This window comes from Camarhynchus parvulus, chromosome 8 (genome assembly GCF_901933205.1).
Source record: "Camarhynchus parvulus chromosome 8, STF_HiC, whole genome shotgun sequence".
Lineage (NCBI taxonomy): Eukaryota > Metazoa > Chordata > Aves > Passeriformes > Thraupidae > Camarhynchus > Camarhynchus parvulus.
The window spans coordinates 932,432-947,084 of record NC_044578.1 but is presented as its reverse complement, the minus strand read 5'-3'; the positions used below and the strand labels follow the sequence as shown (position 1 = coordinate 947,084).

General features: G+C 50.6%; 1 protein-coding gene across 1 annotated transcript; it reads left to right on the top strand.

Moving 5' to 3' along the window:
• Window positions 1-1,553: 1,553 nt before the first annotated feature.
• On the top strand, window positions 1,554-13,697 carry LRRC40 (leucine rich repeat containing 40). The gene is made up of 15 exons (XM_030953351.1): window positions 1,554-1,710; window positions 2,212-2,393; window positions 2,644-2,717; window positions 3,384-3,513; window positions 3,854-3,977; window positions 4,232-4,374; window positions 4,896-5,068; window positions 5,815-5,905; window positions 8,115-8,160; window positions 8,780-8,888; window positions 9,397-9,504; window positions 10,595-10,705; window positions 11,458-11,535; window positions 11,711-11,896; window positions 12,544-13,697. Exons 1-15 carry the CDS (start codon window positions 1,554-1,556, stop codon window positions 12,647-12,649), a joined length of 1,818 nt encoding a protein of 605 aa, XP_030809211.1. The 3' UTR covers window positions 12,650-13,697.
• The last annotated feature ends 956 nt before the right edge of the window (window positions 13,698-14,653 follow it).

Here is a 14,653-nt window from a genome sequence, read left to right as displayed (position 1 = left end):
TTTTTACTCCCTTAACTCTGTCTGGCCTCTGTTTTCAGGTAGTCTTGCAAAAGGCATCACAAGCAATAAAACGCTGGGGTGGGAGTTTCTCATTAGAGAAGGGAAAAAAGTGTATTTGCAGTTTACATAGTACAAATCATGCTATTTCTTGATGAGTTTGTTGCTTTATGTTAATGTGTTTCCCATAAATGTTCCTGAATGTAAATGAAACCAGCCTTATTTATTAATTCAGCTGAAATTCTACCTCATCTGATTCATAAAGTAGGTGATGCTCAGTGTCCTCCCTTAGCAGATATCACATTTCCACTTATGAAATGTCACACATGCTGTATCTTGTACTGAATTGCCATAAGCTTATTCAAATTCCAGATTTGAATTTGTCAGCAATGTTGCACGTGGACCTTAGCTATCCAACAGCATTGAAACTGAACGAGATGAAAGTGACACAGTGTTTTTACCAGGGGCCCTGAGGCACAGAGCACTCACCCTCTGAAGTCCTTAAAACCCATTTTTAACCACCACTGTTTTTTAAAATAATCAGTTGAAATATCCAGTATTTTCTGTGTGTTTCTGCCTCCACTGAGAGAGGAGAAAAAAGAAGTGGGGAGATTAAAGAACACTAGTAAAAAAACTAATGAGGCCAATATCCTTAATCAAGAGCAAGTGCCTGAAGTGAATTTCCCGAATTACAAACTTGACTAATGTACTTAAACCTTCACTAATTACTTTTCATTCCAATGGAACTGCTCTTAGAAGCATTTTTCAAAGAGGGGAGTGTTTGAAACACAGATGTGCTGTTACAGAGCGAAGAGAACTACAATCCAACATGGGGCCACATTCCTTTTTCAGCATTTTCCTCTCACTGGGAGCTGCTGGTGGGAGCTGCAGGCACGGGGCTGGTTCCATGGGCTAGTTTAGATGGGATACTGGGGAGAAATCCTTCCCTGGGAGGGCGGGGAAGTCCTGGCACAGAGCAGCTGCGGCTGCCCCTGGATCCCTGGAAGTGTCCAAGGCCAGGCTGGACACTGGGGTTGGGAGCAACTGGGGAAGGCGTGGAATATTTTGTGTATGATTATTCAGAACATCACTGTTTGCACCTTCCAAGCAATTGTGACTTTGAGTATCATCTCATTCCACCTCAGCCGTGGGATCCCTCCCAACCCGAACCATCCTGAGATTCTGCTGAGGTTGGCCAGACCCTGGAGATCATGGAGCCCAGCCACGCACAGCCTCCCAGGAGGCTGCAGTGTAGCTGCGCACAGGGCTGAGGGGGAAAGCAAAACCAATAAACTGATGCGAAAGCGCCGTTTCGTGCGCTGTTTCTCGTGTGTCCGTGTACAACACCCCGAGCAGCCGAGTTCCGGGGCTCCATTTCGGCACCGCGGGGCGGGAAATGGCGGCGCCGGGGCTGGGCCGGGCCCGCTCGCGGGGCCCCGCCTGCGAGGCGGGCGGGCGGCTCCGGCTGCGGGCGGCACCAGCCCCGGCTCCGGCGCCGAGGGAGCGGCTGCAGCGCGGCTCCGGCCCGGCTCCGGCCCCGCTCGGTTGTGTCGGCGATGGCGGCGGCTCGGCGGGCGCGGGCGGGCGGCGGCGGCGGCGGCGCGGGGCCGGGGTTCGGGCGGGCGGCCGAGCCGCCGCCGGTGCCGCAGGGGCTGCTGCGGCTGGCGCGGCGCAGCGGGCAGCTCAACCTGGCGGGACGCGGCCTCACCCACGGTGCGTGAGCCCAGCCGGCCTCGCCGGGGCTGCGGCCGGGGAGCCCCCGGGACCCGCGGGGCTGCGGGCGGGGCGGGAGCGGCTCCCGGGGAGCACCATCTGCTCGCTGTTGCCTGTTTCTGGCATGTTTCCATCGGCTTTTGTTGATACCTTTGCAAAAATGTCTCTGGAACACGATGGACTGGAGAGTGACTGTAGGGATGTGTGTATTATATATATGTGTGCATGTATATATGTATTTATCTATCTATCTATCTATATATATGTATATGTATCTATGTATGTTTTTATATATGTACACACCTGACCATATCCGCCCATATATATTTATCTATCTCTATATATGTTGCCCCCCAAGGCAGAAGGGTTGGAACTAGATGATCATCAAGGTCCCTTCCATCCCAACTTACTCAATAATTTTACGCCCAAAAAGCACTCTGACTGTGAAATCTTGGAGCAGACACCTGCGGGGTTCAGCTGATGGCTGTGTTTGTGCTGCAGTGCCGGAGCACGTGTGGAGGATCAACCTGGACACGCCGGAGGAAGCCCAGCAGAACCTGTCCTTCGGAGCTGCGGATCGCTGGTGGGAGCAGACGGACCTGACCAAGCTGATCCTGGCCTCCAACAAGCTGCAGAGCCTCTCGGAGGATGTGCAGCTGCTGCCTGCCCTCACCATGCTGGACGTGAGTACAGGGATCGCTTGGTGCTCTGACAGTACTTCCCTGTAGGACATGGGGAAATGTTGTCCTGGATCTTTGTTTTCCATTTCCCCGGTGTATTCATTTCACAGGGGCCTGGAATAGCAGGACAAGGGGGAATGGCTTCGCACTGCCAGAGGGCTGGGACTGATGGGATGTTGGAGAGGAATTCTTACTGAAAAAAAAGCCCTCCAAGGTACAAATTAGTAACTGTCCTAAAACCTCTCTTTTCCAGGTGCACGACAATCAACTGACATCACTTCCTTCTGCTTTAGGGCAGCTTGAAAATCTCCAGAAACTTGATGTCAGGTAAGGCCGTGTTACAGATCAAACATGAGAAATGCTGTGATGACTTTTGGGTGTGAATGAGATTGTAGGATAGCAACCTTTCTTTCAAAAAATTAATTCCAGGTTATTCACGGCGGGGTATTATTATATATTATATTTGTTATGTTATCCATTTTGGATCAAAACTGTTGGCCTGGGGTTTCTAGAAATTGTTTTCACTGATATTCAAAGTCACAATTGCTTGGAAGGTGCAAACAGTGATATTCTGAATAATGATACTCAAAATATTTATTTGCATTTATTTGCTTCAATCTGGCAGTTCTGAGGATAAAACATTTCCAGTCATGAATAATGCACATTGTAAATAACTGTGTAGCTCTTGTTTGTGCTGGAAGGTTCAGAATCTTCTGTTTACTGGGGTAATTTTGTAAATTTGTGCACAAGGAGAGGTTATGCTACCACAGTGTGTGTGAAGTACATAAACAAAAAAAAAACCTGGAATGTTGTAAATTCAGAGTAGGATTAAAAGTCGTCTTGAACAAATAAATAAAGATAGTCAGTTGTTCTTTAGGGGTGGCAGTGTCCTGACCAGCAGGCTGTGGCACACAAATGTTCTGTGTGCGGTTACATTCCTAAAATCTCCTGAGTGTTTTTCCTTTCCCTTTGTGTTCCATGTTTCCACCCCAGCCACAACAAACTGAGGAGCCTTCCCGAGGAGCTGCTGCAGCTGCCCCGTCTGAGGAGCCTCCTGGTGCAGCACAACGAGCTGAGCCAGCTGCCCGAGGGGCTGGGGCAGCTCCTCAGCTTGGAGGAGCTGGTAAAGCACAGCTTCAGACCTGTTCCTGTGTTTGGAAAGGGTTTCTCTGCTAGTTAAAAGTCCCTGGCATTCAGCAGCAGGACTTGGCAGATATTCCAGTGGCTGTTCTAATGTCTGCATGGTGGGGTTTGTTTTTAGTGTGTTCTTGGTTTGACATATTTTGGGAAAGCTGAAATCCCTGGTGATCTGTCAGTCCTGGGGGAGTTGTTCCTTCTCTCACACTTGTGCCAGTTGTCAGCAATCTAATTTTACTGTTCTGCCACTAATTAACTTTGCAGTAGCAGCACTCCTGGGATGTTTCAGACACCTCTCATGTCTCTCTCTCTGTTTCCATGTGCAGGATGTGTCCAACAACCAGCTCACAGCCATCCCCACCAGTTTTGCTCTGCTGGTGAACTTGGTGCGGCTCAACCTGGCCTGTAACCAGCTCAAGGAGCTGCCTGCAGATCTCAGTGCCATGAAAAGTAAATCACTTTCCTCGGGTTATTGATGCCAAACAGCCAATGCTGTGCTTATGTTCAACAATACAGTGCAGGGTTTTTAAATAGATCCTTAAAGAATTACTGTTTCCTCAAGAAAATCAGAGTTATTATTTCTAGAATTTGTTTGGCAAAATGTTGTTGTGTTTATTTTAAATTAAACCTCAGGACATTTATGGTGCTGTAGAAAGGTATTTTTATCTTCTCCTCTGTTTCTCACTGGACGTTGACTTCCACAGGCTTGAGGCAACTGGATTGTACCAAAAATTACCTGGAAACAGTCCCTCCTAAATTAGCAACCATGGCATCCCTGGAGCAGCTTTACCTGAGGAAAAACAAACTGCGTTCCTTGCCAGAGCTTCCCTCCTGCAAGTTACTGAAGGTGAGCTTGGAATGCCTGCTCTGCTGGAAGTGCCTGTGCTGTAAACTTTGAAATAATGACAGTTACTTTCAACACCAGCTTTTGTGAGGTGCTGTGATCAAAAGCAGATGACAGCTCTGTGTTTAGAACTCTGTTTAACGTGCAACTTCTCTTCCTGCCCTCATTGTTCAACCTTTTGAGTTTGCAGGACTTTCCAGATTTGGAAAATAAAAAGTGTTCAGGAGAGGAATGACTGAAAGCTGATCTCATATTGCCTGCAACAGTTATTTTTTATCTCTGGGAGCTTTTTCTGGATAAATTCACTTTGTTCATTATCATTTTTTCTTTGTAAGTGTGGAGTAAATACACTGTTTTTCCTTTTAACATAATCAGGTTCTATCCAGGTATTCTGTAGGCAGATGAAAGGGAATCAAGATGTCCATATTCTCTACATCATCATACTGATGACTGCTGAAGTCACGATTTAGGAGATAAATTATGAAATAATTTTACCACAGTTGTTGTGCCCTTTGTTCCTGTAGGAATTACATGCTGGGGAGAATCAGATTGAAATCCTGAATGCAGAGAATCTGAAGCAGCTGAGCTCCCTGTGTGTGCTGGAGCTCAGGGACAACAAGATCAAGGCAGTGCCCGAGGAGATCACGGTGCTGCAGAAGCTGGAGAGGCTCGACCTGGCCAACAATGACATCAGTAGGTAATAGTGGCACCTGGGCTGGGGCTGGGTGCTGGCAGCTCCTTCCTTCCGTGGGAAGGGCACTTAAGGAATGACTCAGTCAGGAAATGAAGGAGGCCTCTGTGTGTTATGGGATTGCTGAGATCAAACTGGGACTTCTGAAATGTTCTGTATTCTGCCTGTGACTTAGCTGTGACTTGGGAGTGCTGTGAGGAGCAGCTGAGGGAGCTGGGGAGGGGCTGGAGCCCCAGGAGAGGCTGAGGGAGCTGGGAAGGGGCTGGAGAATCCCTGAGGAGCTGGGCAGGGGCTCAGCCTGGAGCAAAGGAGGCTCAGGGGCCCTTGTGGCTCTGCACAGCTCCTGCCAGGAGGGCACAGCCGGGGGGGTCGGGCTCTGCTCCCAGGGAACAGGGACAGGAGCAGAGGGAGCAGCTCAGGCTGGGCCAGGGCAGCTCAGGGTGGGCACAGCAGGAATTTCCCCATGGAAAGGGGAGTCAGGCACTGGAACTGCCCCGGGAGGGTTGGAGTGCCTGTCCTGGAGGTGTCCAGGGAATTCCTGGAGGTGGCACTCAGAGCTCTGGGCAGGTGACAAGGTGGGAATTGGGCAGAGCTTGGACTTGATGGTCTGGGTGACTTTTCCAACTTAAATTAATCTGGGATCTGCATCTTTTCCTGTGAGCCTGAGCTTCAGGATCCCCTTCTGCTAGCCACTGTTCTTTAGCAGTGGTTTTGGAGCTGCTTTGAAATGATTCAGTTGTTTCCCTCTGCAGGTTGCCTTACACCCTGGGGAACCTCCCTCAGCTGAAATTCCTGGCCCTGGAGGGAAATCCTTTGAGAACCATTCGGAGAGACCTGCTGCAAGTGAGCACTGGGGTTTGGTTGTGTCTGTGGGCATCTGCATAGGAGGGACCTGGAGCTGCTGGAGGGAATCCAGAGGAGGCACCAGGATGGTCCCAGGGATGGAGCAGCTCTGCTGGGAGGAAAGGCTGGGAGAGCTGGGAATGTTCACCTGGAGAGGAGAAGCTTTGGGGTGACCTCAGTGTGGCCTTGCAGGGCCTGAAGGAGCTGCAGGAAAGATGGAGAGGGACTTTGGACAGGGATGGAGGGACAGGACAAGGGGCAGGGCTGGATGGGATACTGGGCAGGAATTGTTCCTGGCAGGGTGGGCAGGCCCTGGCACAGGTGCCCAGAGCAGCTGTGGCTGCCCCTGGATCCCTGGCAGTGCCCAAGGCCAGGCTGGACACTGGGGCTGGGAGCACCTGGGACAGTGGGAGGTGTCCCTCCCATGGAAGGGGTGGCACTGGATGGGCTTTAAGGTCTTGTCTTAATGGAGGTTCTAGGATTCAGGGCTCTGTTCTCTTGTAGGGAGGCAGCAAGGGGAGGGTGTGAGTTGTTCCCTGGAAAAGGAGTCCTTAGGGCAGCAGGGGGCTGGAGCCTGGGCACCACTCCTGCTGCACAATTCCCTGTGATGTTTTCCCTGGCTGGCCCCTCTCTTCAGTGGTGCTGTACATTCCTACTTCTGTGCCTTTGCCAGGGTTGTAAAATCAATGTTCCCAAAGCACTGGGATGCTCCCAAAATAAGCAGAGCTGACAAGTCTGTGTTGCAATGAAATCTGTAACATCTGTCAGGAGAGGGAAGCCCTGGTGTGCCTGGCTGAGGGAACAGTGTGCCCTGAGTTAATGAGCACTTGTCCAGAGTGCTCCTGGAAAGGAGTCTGAGTCAGGAGTGCTGGAGTTCTGCTGTTCCTGGATTACTGAGGTTTGCTGCTTCAGCTGCAATTGTCCCTGCTGGGCTGTTTCCCACCTGGGGCAAAGGCCAGGCATGAGGAGCCTGTCAGGCCACGCTCTGTTTGTGCTGCCTGGATCCATCACCAATGCTGTAAATTCATGTGGCTCAATTTTCTCTGCCTGGCTGGATGTTTTCCACTTGGTTTAGAGGAGCAATTGGTGGAGGAGCTCTAGGGCTCCCCAGGCACTGCTTGGAGCAGGTGGATACTGAGATGAAGGACTGGGGTGAATGTAGAGGAACAGCAGATTCTTCTCTTCCCTTCTTCAGCCCTGCTCAGCTCACCTTCTCTTCCTCAGGCCTCTCATTCCAGCCCTAACCCCATTCCTGGTTCTTGATGAATTTCCAGTTGATTTCTGGTAAATCCTGGCCTATTTTTGCTAACTCCCATGCCATTACTTGGCTCTGGAGCTTTAGCCTGCTCTCTGCTTTCCTTCCCACCCATCTGTTACTGAGATTTCAGTTTGACCTTCACCTTTCCCTCACAGCTTCCCAGCTTGTTCCTTGTTGGCTTCCCTTGCCGTGCTCAGCATAGTCCTCTTTTTCCTGTCTGTCTCCTTGTGACAATTCCCTCCTTTCCAACATCCACATTCCCTTACCCCTCTGTGTTCATCCAGTCTCCTGGGCTGTGTCAACTGGAATGAGAAATGTTCATTCACATCCAGCACTTTAGGTCAGTCCCTGGTTCTGAAAAACTCTCTAAAATCACACCCCAAGCCTGCCTTTCCCCAAAAACAACAGTGCAGAGGAGATTGGGCTTTACTGCCCTCAGGTTTGTGCAGGTGGCAGCTCTGTCTGACCACTGGGAGTTGCTGTGAGAGGACTGAGGGAAATCTTTGGAGCTGTTAAAAATCCCTGCAAATGATGCAAACTGCCACGATTTTCCCAGAGTTTATGATTTGGGCCATAAAAAGGTAGCAGAACAGTGAGCAGTCAGCTTCACTGGCACTGTAAATGTGCTCTCCACAGCAAATTGTGCTGGAGCTTTTTAAAGGGAAAATTAAGCTCCTTGGAACTTTTTTACTTGCTCTTGGAAGTGGCAAAAATCTTCATATAAGGAGCTGCAAAAGTGCACCCTGAGGCTGTGATTTGGGATCAGAAATTTTCAGCTGGAATAAATAAAATGATAACTAAACCAGCTCCCAAGCTGCTGTGGGATTTTCAGTGGGATTTTTAGTCAGGAGTGCTGTGGGCTCCGCCTGTGTGCTGGCATTGTCCCTCTGCATTGTTCCCCCAGCTGCACAAATACTGCTGGATGACTTGGGATTTGTTTCTTTTTTAAAGAAAGGCACCCAGGAACTGCTGAAATATCTGAGAAGCAAAATCCAAGGTATGTTGCTTTTTTTCCACTTAGTTTTAAAGAGAATATTCTAAGAAGTTAAAGTAAATTAGAGTTTAGGGACAATGGCTGTTTAAATCCAAGTCCTTCCCAGTTATCTTGCAGTAGTAATTTCTTCTACTCAGCAGTTTGCTGTGATATTTCAGTTTCTTATCCTGTTAATAAACATTCTGAATTGAGGATTATCCTTTACAAACCCAGACTCACCCTGCTCAGCTGGATGGGAATTCCCATTTCAGGCATGCAGGAGCTTTTTCATGTGGATTGTGGGGAGTGACCAGAAGGAAATTCATAGAGGAGGGTTTGTAAACATTAATGCTTTAAATGAAATTGTGGTCAGATGTGCCATTGTGGGTAAAGCTGCTCTAGGCCATCATTTGCAGTCAGAATTCCCTGGTTTTTGTAGTTGCCTGCTTGGCAAAGTCCAGGTCAGCCCTTCTCCCTCCTCCACCCTAAAAGAACCCCCAAATCCAAGATGGTAAAAAACCTTTATTAGGAAATGGTTGAAATAATCTGAATCTGCTGGTCTTAAGCCAGAGTAGAGCAGGATTAGAGGGGGGTGGTGGCAGAGCAGCTCAGCTGTGTCCCTGCACCCCTCTGGTGTCCCCAGATGATGGACCTGGCCCCAATGAAGAGCCTCCTGTGACAGCCATGACTCTTCCCAGCCAGTCCAAGGTCAACATCCACGCCATAACCACACTGAAATTATTGGAGTACAGGTATTTGGGAATATTGCCCATTCCTGAAGCTTTAAGAATGCTGTCCTATTTTATGCTTGTGGGTTTTTTCCCCACCTTCATTACACACCAAGCTGTCCACAAACCCTGCTGCACGTGGGTGTTTTCCCCTTTAATTCCTGTGCTTGGGAATGGGCAGATTTAGATGGTGGGGTTTGAATTATTGTTTTGTATTACCAGATATTCTGCAGTAACTCGTTGAAGTGCTGAATCTCAGCAGGTGCTTTTAGTACCTTTGAAGCTCTTTGTGATTTTCATCAAGTCCCAGAACATCTTGTGGGAGGGGAGTTCCTGCTCAGTTATTCCTTAAATGGACCTGGAAGGGTTGGGAAATGGCAAAAAATCCTGTTTGGTGACACTGTGGGCATGGGGCAGCGCTGGGGGTTTTCTGCAGCCGCTCCCTGTGTTCTGCTCTTCATCTTCTCTAGAAGAAGGTGGAAGTGCCGTGTTAATTAGCAGGCAGTGGTTAATTGGGTCACTCCTGTCCCAGTGACAAGCAGGCTGCCGAGATCCCCGAGGCCGTGTTCGATGCCGTGGGCGCCAATCCCGTGGCCACCGTGAACTTCAGCAAGAACCAGCTCAAGGAGATCCCCCCAAGGTACTGCTGGGGGGCCATTCCCAGCTGGGGTTTGCTCTCCTGCCTTAGTTTCCAGCATGCTGTTCTCCCCTGAGCTGTTTGTGCACACAGATCCCAGTGTGGGCAGGCACTCGTGTGCAGGTGGGGCTGTGCAGTCACCGGGGCCAGCCACAGCCAAGGAAAAGCTTTCCCTGGCACTGCTGGGAACCAGTAATCCCTCTGTGTCAGGAGGAAGGCTGCTGTGTCTCTGGGAGCCCCCAAAAATCATCCACACTGGTTTTTGAGGGCAGTTTATTCCCAGGTGTGCTGAACCCTGAACCTCCGGCACAGACAGCCTGGGCAGGTGCAATCCAGAGGGACAAAAAGGCTTCTGGAGACTCAATTCTGGGAGCTGCTGCTTGTGCATCCCATGCTGTGTGTCACTGTGTGAGGGGCTGCTGAATTCCCTGGGATGGGTGTGGGGGAGTGTGCAGCTGCTTCAGAATTCCATTCCATGCAAATCCACACAGGAGACAGAGGAGTTTCTCATTTAATTGCCTTTTGTTTCAGGGCTAAGCCAGAGATTCTGTTTTAGGGATTTAACAGGGAACTTTTTGAGCTGTGAAAACCTTTACACCAAAGCGTGTTAGTACAATAGATAACCTTCTGCAAGCAGCAGCAGGTACTCCCAGAGTTTGTAACAGCACAACAGTGGAGCAGAAACAAAAGATGGGAAAAAAATTAGGAATTTTTGGTTAGGTTTTTTGGCTTCAGAAGAAGGTGAATAAAGTCTGTGTTAAAACATGTGAGGGGCAGGAGGTGGCAGTGATGTCACCTGGGCCATGGTCTCTGAAACAACTCCTGACTGCATTTACCTAGGAGGCTTTGGTAGCAAGATTTGTGAGAGAAAATGCAATCTGATAACTGCAGATAAATGATTTGGGCTTTGCCTTACCCCACGTGTAAGGCTGGAGGAGCAGAGCTCTCACAGGTGACATTGCATGATCTCCTCAAAATCCCTTCACAAAAGAGCACAACTTGTCCTTGATTCGTAGAATAAACCAGGTTTTGTAGTAACTTACAAAGCAACCACGAGCTTCCATAGTGAGAGCATCTTCCTTTTGTGCTTCAGGCTTGTGGAGCTGAAAGACTCAGTTTGTGATGTCAGCCTGGGCTTCAACAAAATCTCCTCCATTTCCTCGGAGCTGTGCCTGCTCCAGAAGTTGACACATTTGGATCTCAGGTTGGTGATGTGTGTTGTTGCACTGCCTTGCCTGGGAGCTTCTTTGCCTGCCTCCCTAAAGCAGCCATCTGTTCCAGTGGGATGGCAGCGCTGAAATCATCTCTCACTCCCAAAATCTCGCCCTGCCAGAGCCAGAATAGGATGTGGCCTAAATTTGGGCTTTGCTTAAAGAAGACACAAAAAGAAACGGACCAGTTCTGAGGCATGCTGGAGGAGAGATCCTGCCTCACTCAGAGAAGGGTTCTGAGATGTTGCTATTTCAAAGCACTCCCACAACCCCCAGAAGAAAACCATACCAAAAAATCCTGGGAATTAGGACAGGGAAGGTGCAGATTCTGTTGCGCTGCCAGAAAGAGAGGCAGGAGATGGCTCCTCGTTGTCACCTTGCCTCCTCTGATTCCTGAGAAATGCTCCTGGCCTTGTTTAGATCTGGATTAGCTCAATCCATTGATTTTGGGGAGCTTTGGAGTGACCTGAGTGATTCATTTTGGCTCCAGGGTCTGGGCACTTTGATAAGCTTTCCTCTGGAAACAAGGAGCTGAATTTCCAGGCAGCTGTGTGCAGTTGGTGGCTGCTTGGGAATACTTGGGAATCTTTAGAGGACAGGCTTTGAGTGTCTCCTGGCAGAAATGGGAGTCCCTGGCATGCTATGAGGCAGTGAACTGGCCCCAGACTGTGTAGCTGATCTGGGAATTCTCAGCCAAACCCCTGACTAAGTTTAGTGCTTGTTGTTTGTCTTTCTTTGATAACAGAAACAATTTTCTGACAACCTTGCCTGAGGAAATGGAGGCACTGAAAAGACTGCACACAATAAATCTTGCTTATAATAGGTGAGTAACTCCTCAGACTTTTTTTATTACAATAATGAAAAGAGCTGGGCTGAGTTTGACACAATTTTCCTGTGATGTGAGAACAAGGAGCCACTTCAGTGAGCTGGGAGCTCCTATGAAGTGCTCCTCTTCTGAATGCCCTGTTTCTGACTATCCCTCCTTTCTCTTCCTGAAGATTTAAGGTGTTCCCCAGTGTCCTGTATCACCTCCCAGCCCTGGAGAACATCCTGCTCAGCAACAACCAGGTGGGATCCATCGACCCCATGCAGCTGAAGGGGCTGGACAAGCTGGGAACGCTGGACCTGCAGAACAATGACCTCCTCCACGTGCCCCCAGAGCTGGGCAACTGTGAGAACCTCAGGTGTGTGGGGCCAGGGGGCCTGCTTATGAACACATTTGCTGTCTGAGTTCTTCAGGGAGTGTTTGCCAGAGAAAAAAGCACCCATTGGCAGGGTTTTGGGTTTGCCTAAAAAGGGTCTCTCTGGCCATCTGTAGAACAGGGCAATTTCTTCAGTAATCTCTTCCCTTAATTTCTCAGTATTGCAGAGAATTGTGGGAGCTGTTTCATCATTTAGAGCTGATGTTGAGGGTCTGGGGGTTGTGTGAAGCTCGTGGTGGAGCCTTGGGGGGGTGACATTTCCTGTGCTCCCAGTCATGCTCCTGGTGTGCCTCCCGTGGGGCAGGGAGGTTGGACCAGCTGACCCCACTGCTCCCTTCCAGCCTGAGCCACTCTGGAATTCTGCTTCTATATTCCAGAAGTTCTCACTCCTCCTGGCAGAGGCTGAAGGAGTGTGGTGTGCACTACACCCCACTGATTTATCAGCATAAATTAAAACTCAGCTGTCTCAAAGCTCAGCTGCTGAGAACGAGGGAAGCAGAAACCCAAACTCCTTCAGCAGCACACAAGGGGAACTCCCCAGGAATTTCACAGGCCTCAGAAATGTGCCTGCAGTGGCTGAGTGTGTGGGTACAAGGAGATGTATCCCAGTAACTCACCCCTGTTTGCAGGAGCCTGCTGCTGGAAGGGAATCCGTTCCGCACGCCCCGCGCCGCCGTGCTGGCCAAGGGCACGGCTGCTGTGCTGGAGTACCTGAGGAGCCGCATCCCCTCCTGAGCCGGGCACTGCTCCTGAGCCTGGGCACTGCTCCTGAGCCCTGGGCACTGCTCCTGAGCCTGGGCACTGCTCCTGAGCCTGGGCACTGCTCCTGAGCCCTGGGCACTGCTCCTGAGCCCTGGGCACTGCTCCTGAGCCTGGGCACTGCTCCTGAGCCCTGGGCACTGCTCCTGAGCCCTGGGCATTCCCACCTGAGCCTGGCCTGGCCAAGGGCAGGGCTGCTGTGCTGGAATACCTTTGGAACTGCATTCTCATGAGCCCTGGCCATTCCCACCTGAGCCTGGGCATTCCCACCTGAGCCTGGCCTGGCCAAGGGCACAGCTGCACTGCTCTCATACCTGCAGACCCACATTCCAGCAGCACAGGAGCAGCCAGGTAGCCCCTGTCCCACCAGCACCCCTGGACTCCACTGCTTCCATCCTTCTGTTCCTGGCTGGGAGTCTGCCCAGTGTTAAGAACCCAGCTGTGAAACATTCCCTGCCCTTTGCATGTTCCAGCAGGGATTTCAGGATCCCACACCACTTTGTTTACACTGTTTGTAATAAAGGACAACAAGGAAAGCTGCCTTCAGCACAGCCAAGGTGGGCTCTGGAGAGAGTTGTCACCACCAAAGCACTGGGGCCAAAGGCAGAAGGGAACACTGTGGGGTTTGTATTCCTGTTTTCTATTGTTTCACTGCTGAACTGCCCCCTGGTGTGGGTGAGGTGGAGTGCTTGAGCTGTGAGGTGGTGAGAGATGCCCCAGGTGTGTGCTGGGCTCATCTGAGTGAAAATGGGTCTGGTGCTGTGCTGAGACAATAAATGTTCCCTTGGATGTCTGCCTTGGGTCCTTCAAGCTGTAACTGAGCTCTGTAGATGGCAACATTGAGAACTTCTCTTGCTCAGACACACTTCCAAAGGTCCTGCAGGTGGTATCTTCAATGGTAGTAGTGCTGTGGGTGGGGCTCCAGCACCCTCCATTTCCCTTTTCCATGGGGAAATTCCTGCTGTGCCCACCCTGAGCTGCCCTGGCCCAGCCTGGGGCCGTTCCCTCTGCTCCTGTCCCTGTTCCCTGGAGCAGAGCCCGACCCCCCGGCTGTCCCCTCCTGGCAGGAGCTGTGCAGAGCCACAAGGGCCCCCTGAGCCTCCTTTGCTCCAGGCTCAGCCCCTTCCCTTTCATTCTCCAGCCCCTCCCCAGCTCCATTCCCTGCCCTGGACACTCTCCAGCCCCTCAGGGTCTCTCATGGACACAGCCCTGGCTGTTCTGTAGCACTGCAGGATTTTTTTCAGTTCCTCACTAAAATTCCCAGGTTTTGAACATGTCCAGATGAACATAAAACACCCTCAGCTCCCCAGGTGTGGGAATTGCCTTCCAGCTGGAGCAGGGGTGGCTCAGGGGGCTCAGGCCCAGCTGCACCTCCCCGTGTCCCCAAGGAGGGGAGCAGAACCTGGTCCTGGCTGCAGGGAAATGGGAAAGGGAATGGGCTGGGAAAGGGTTTGGGGGAGTGGGGATGGGAAGGGCAGGATCTGTCCTGTGGGAAGCAGTGTGCAGTGACAGCAGGGCACACCTGGAGCTCCAGGGCCACTTCTGCAGCTCCTTGGGTGATGGAGCTGATGCTGCCCTCTCCCCCTGCCCCCTTTTGCTTCCATACATTTTGTCCTTTGTGCATTTGTCCTTTCACCCATTTCTTCATGCATTTATCCTTCCATACATTTGCCCCCAAAGCTGCCAAACCTGGGTTTTCTTCCCCATTTCCATTGCTCCCTTTCCATATTTGATGTCTCCCCTGGCTGCAGCTGGACCAGAGGAGCCCCAGTTGGGAGCTGCCCAATGTTCCAGGCTCATTCCCCCCTTCCCCGCCCTCTGAAACCTCCTTTCTGCCAGGAAAAAACAAAAACCACCCGAAAGCCTTACAATAAGGTGACGTTTTTATTATTTATACAATAAAGAGACTTTTTAATGTTATTCAAAACACTTTTTTTTTTTTGGAAATACTGAAAAAGGTGGGTACAGCAAAGCCGAAAA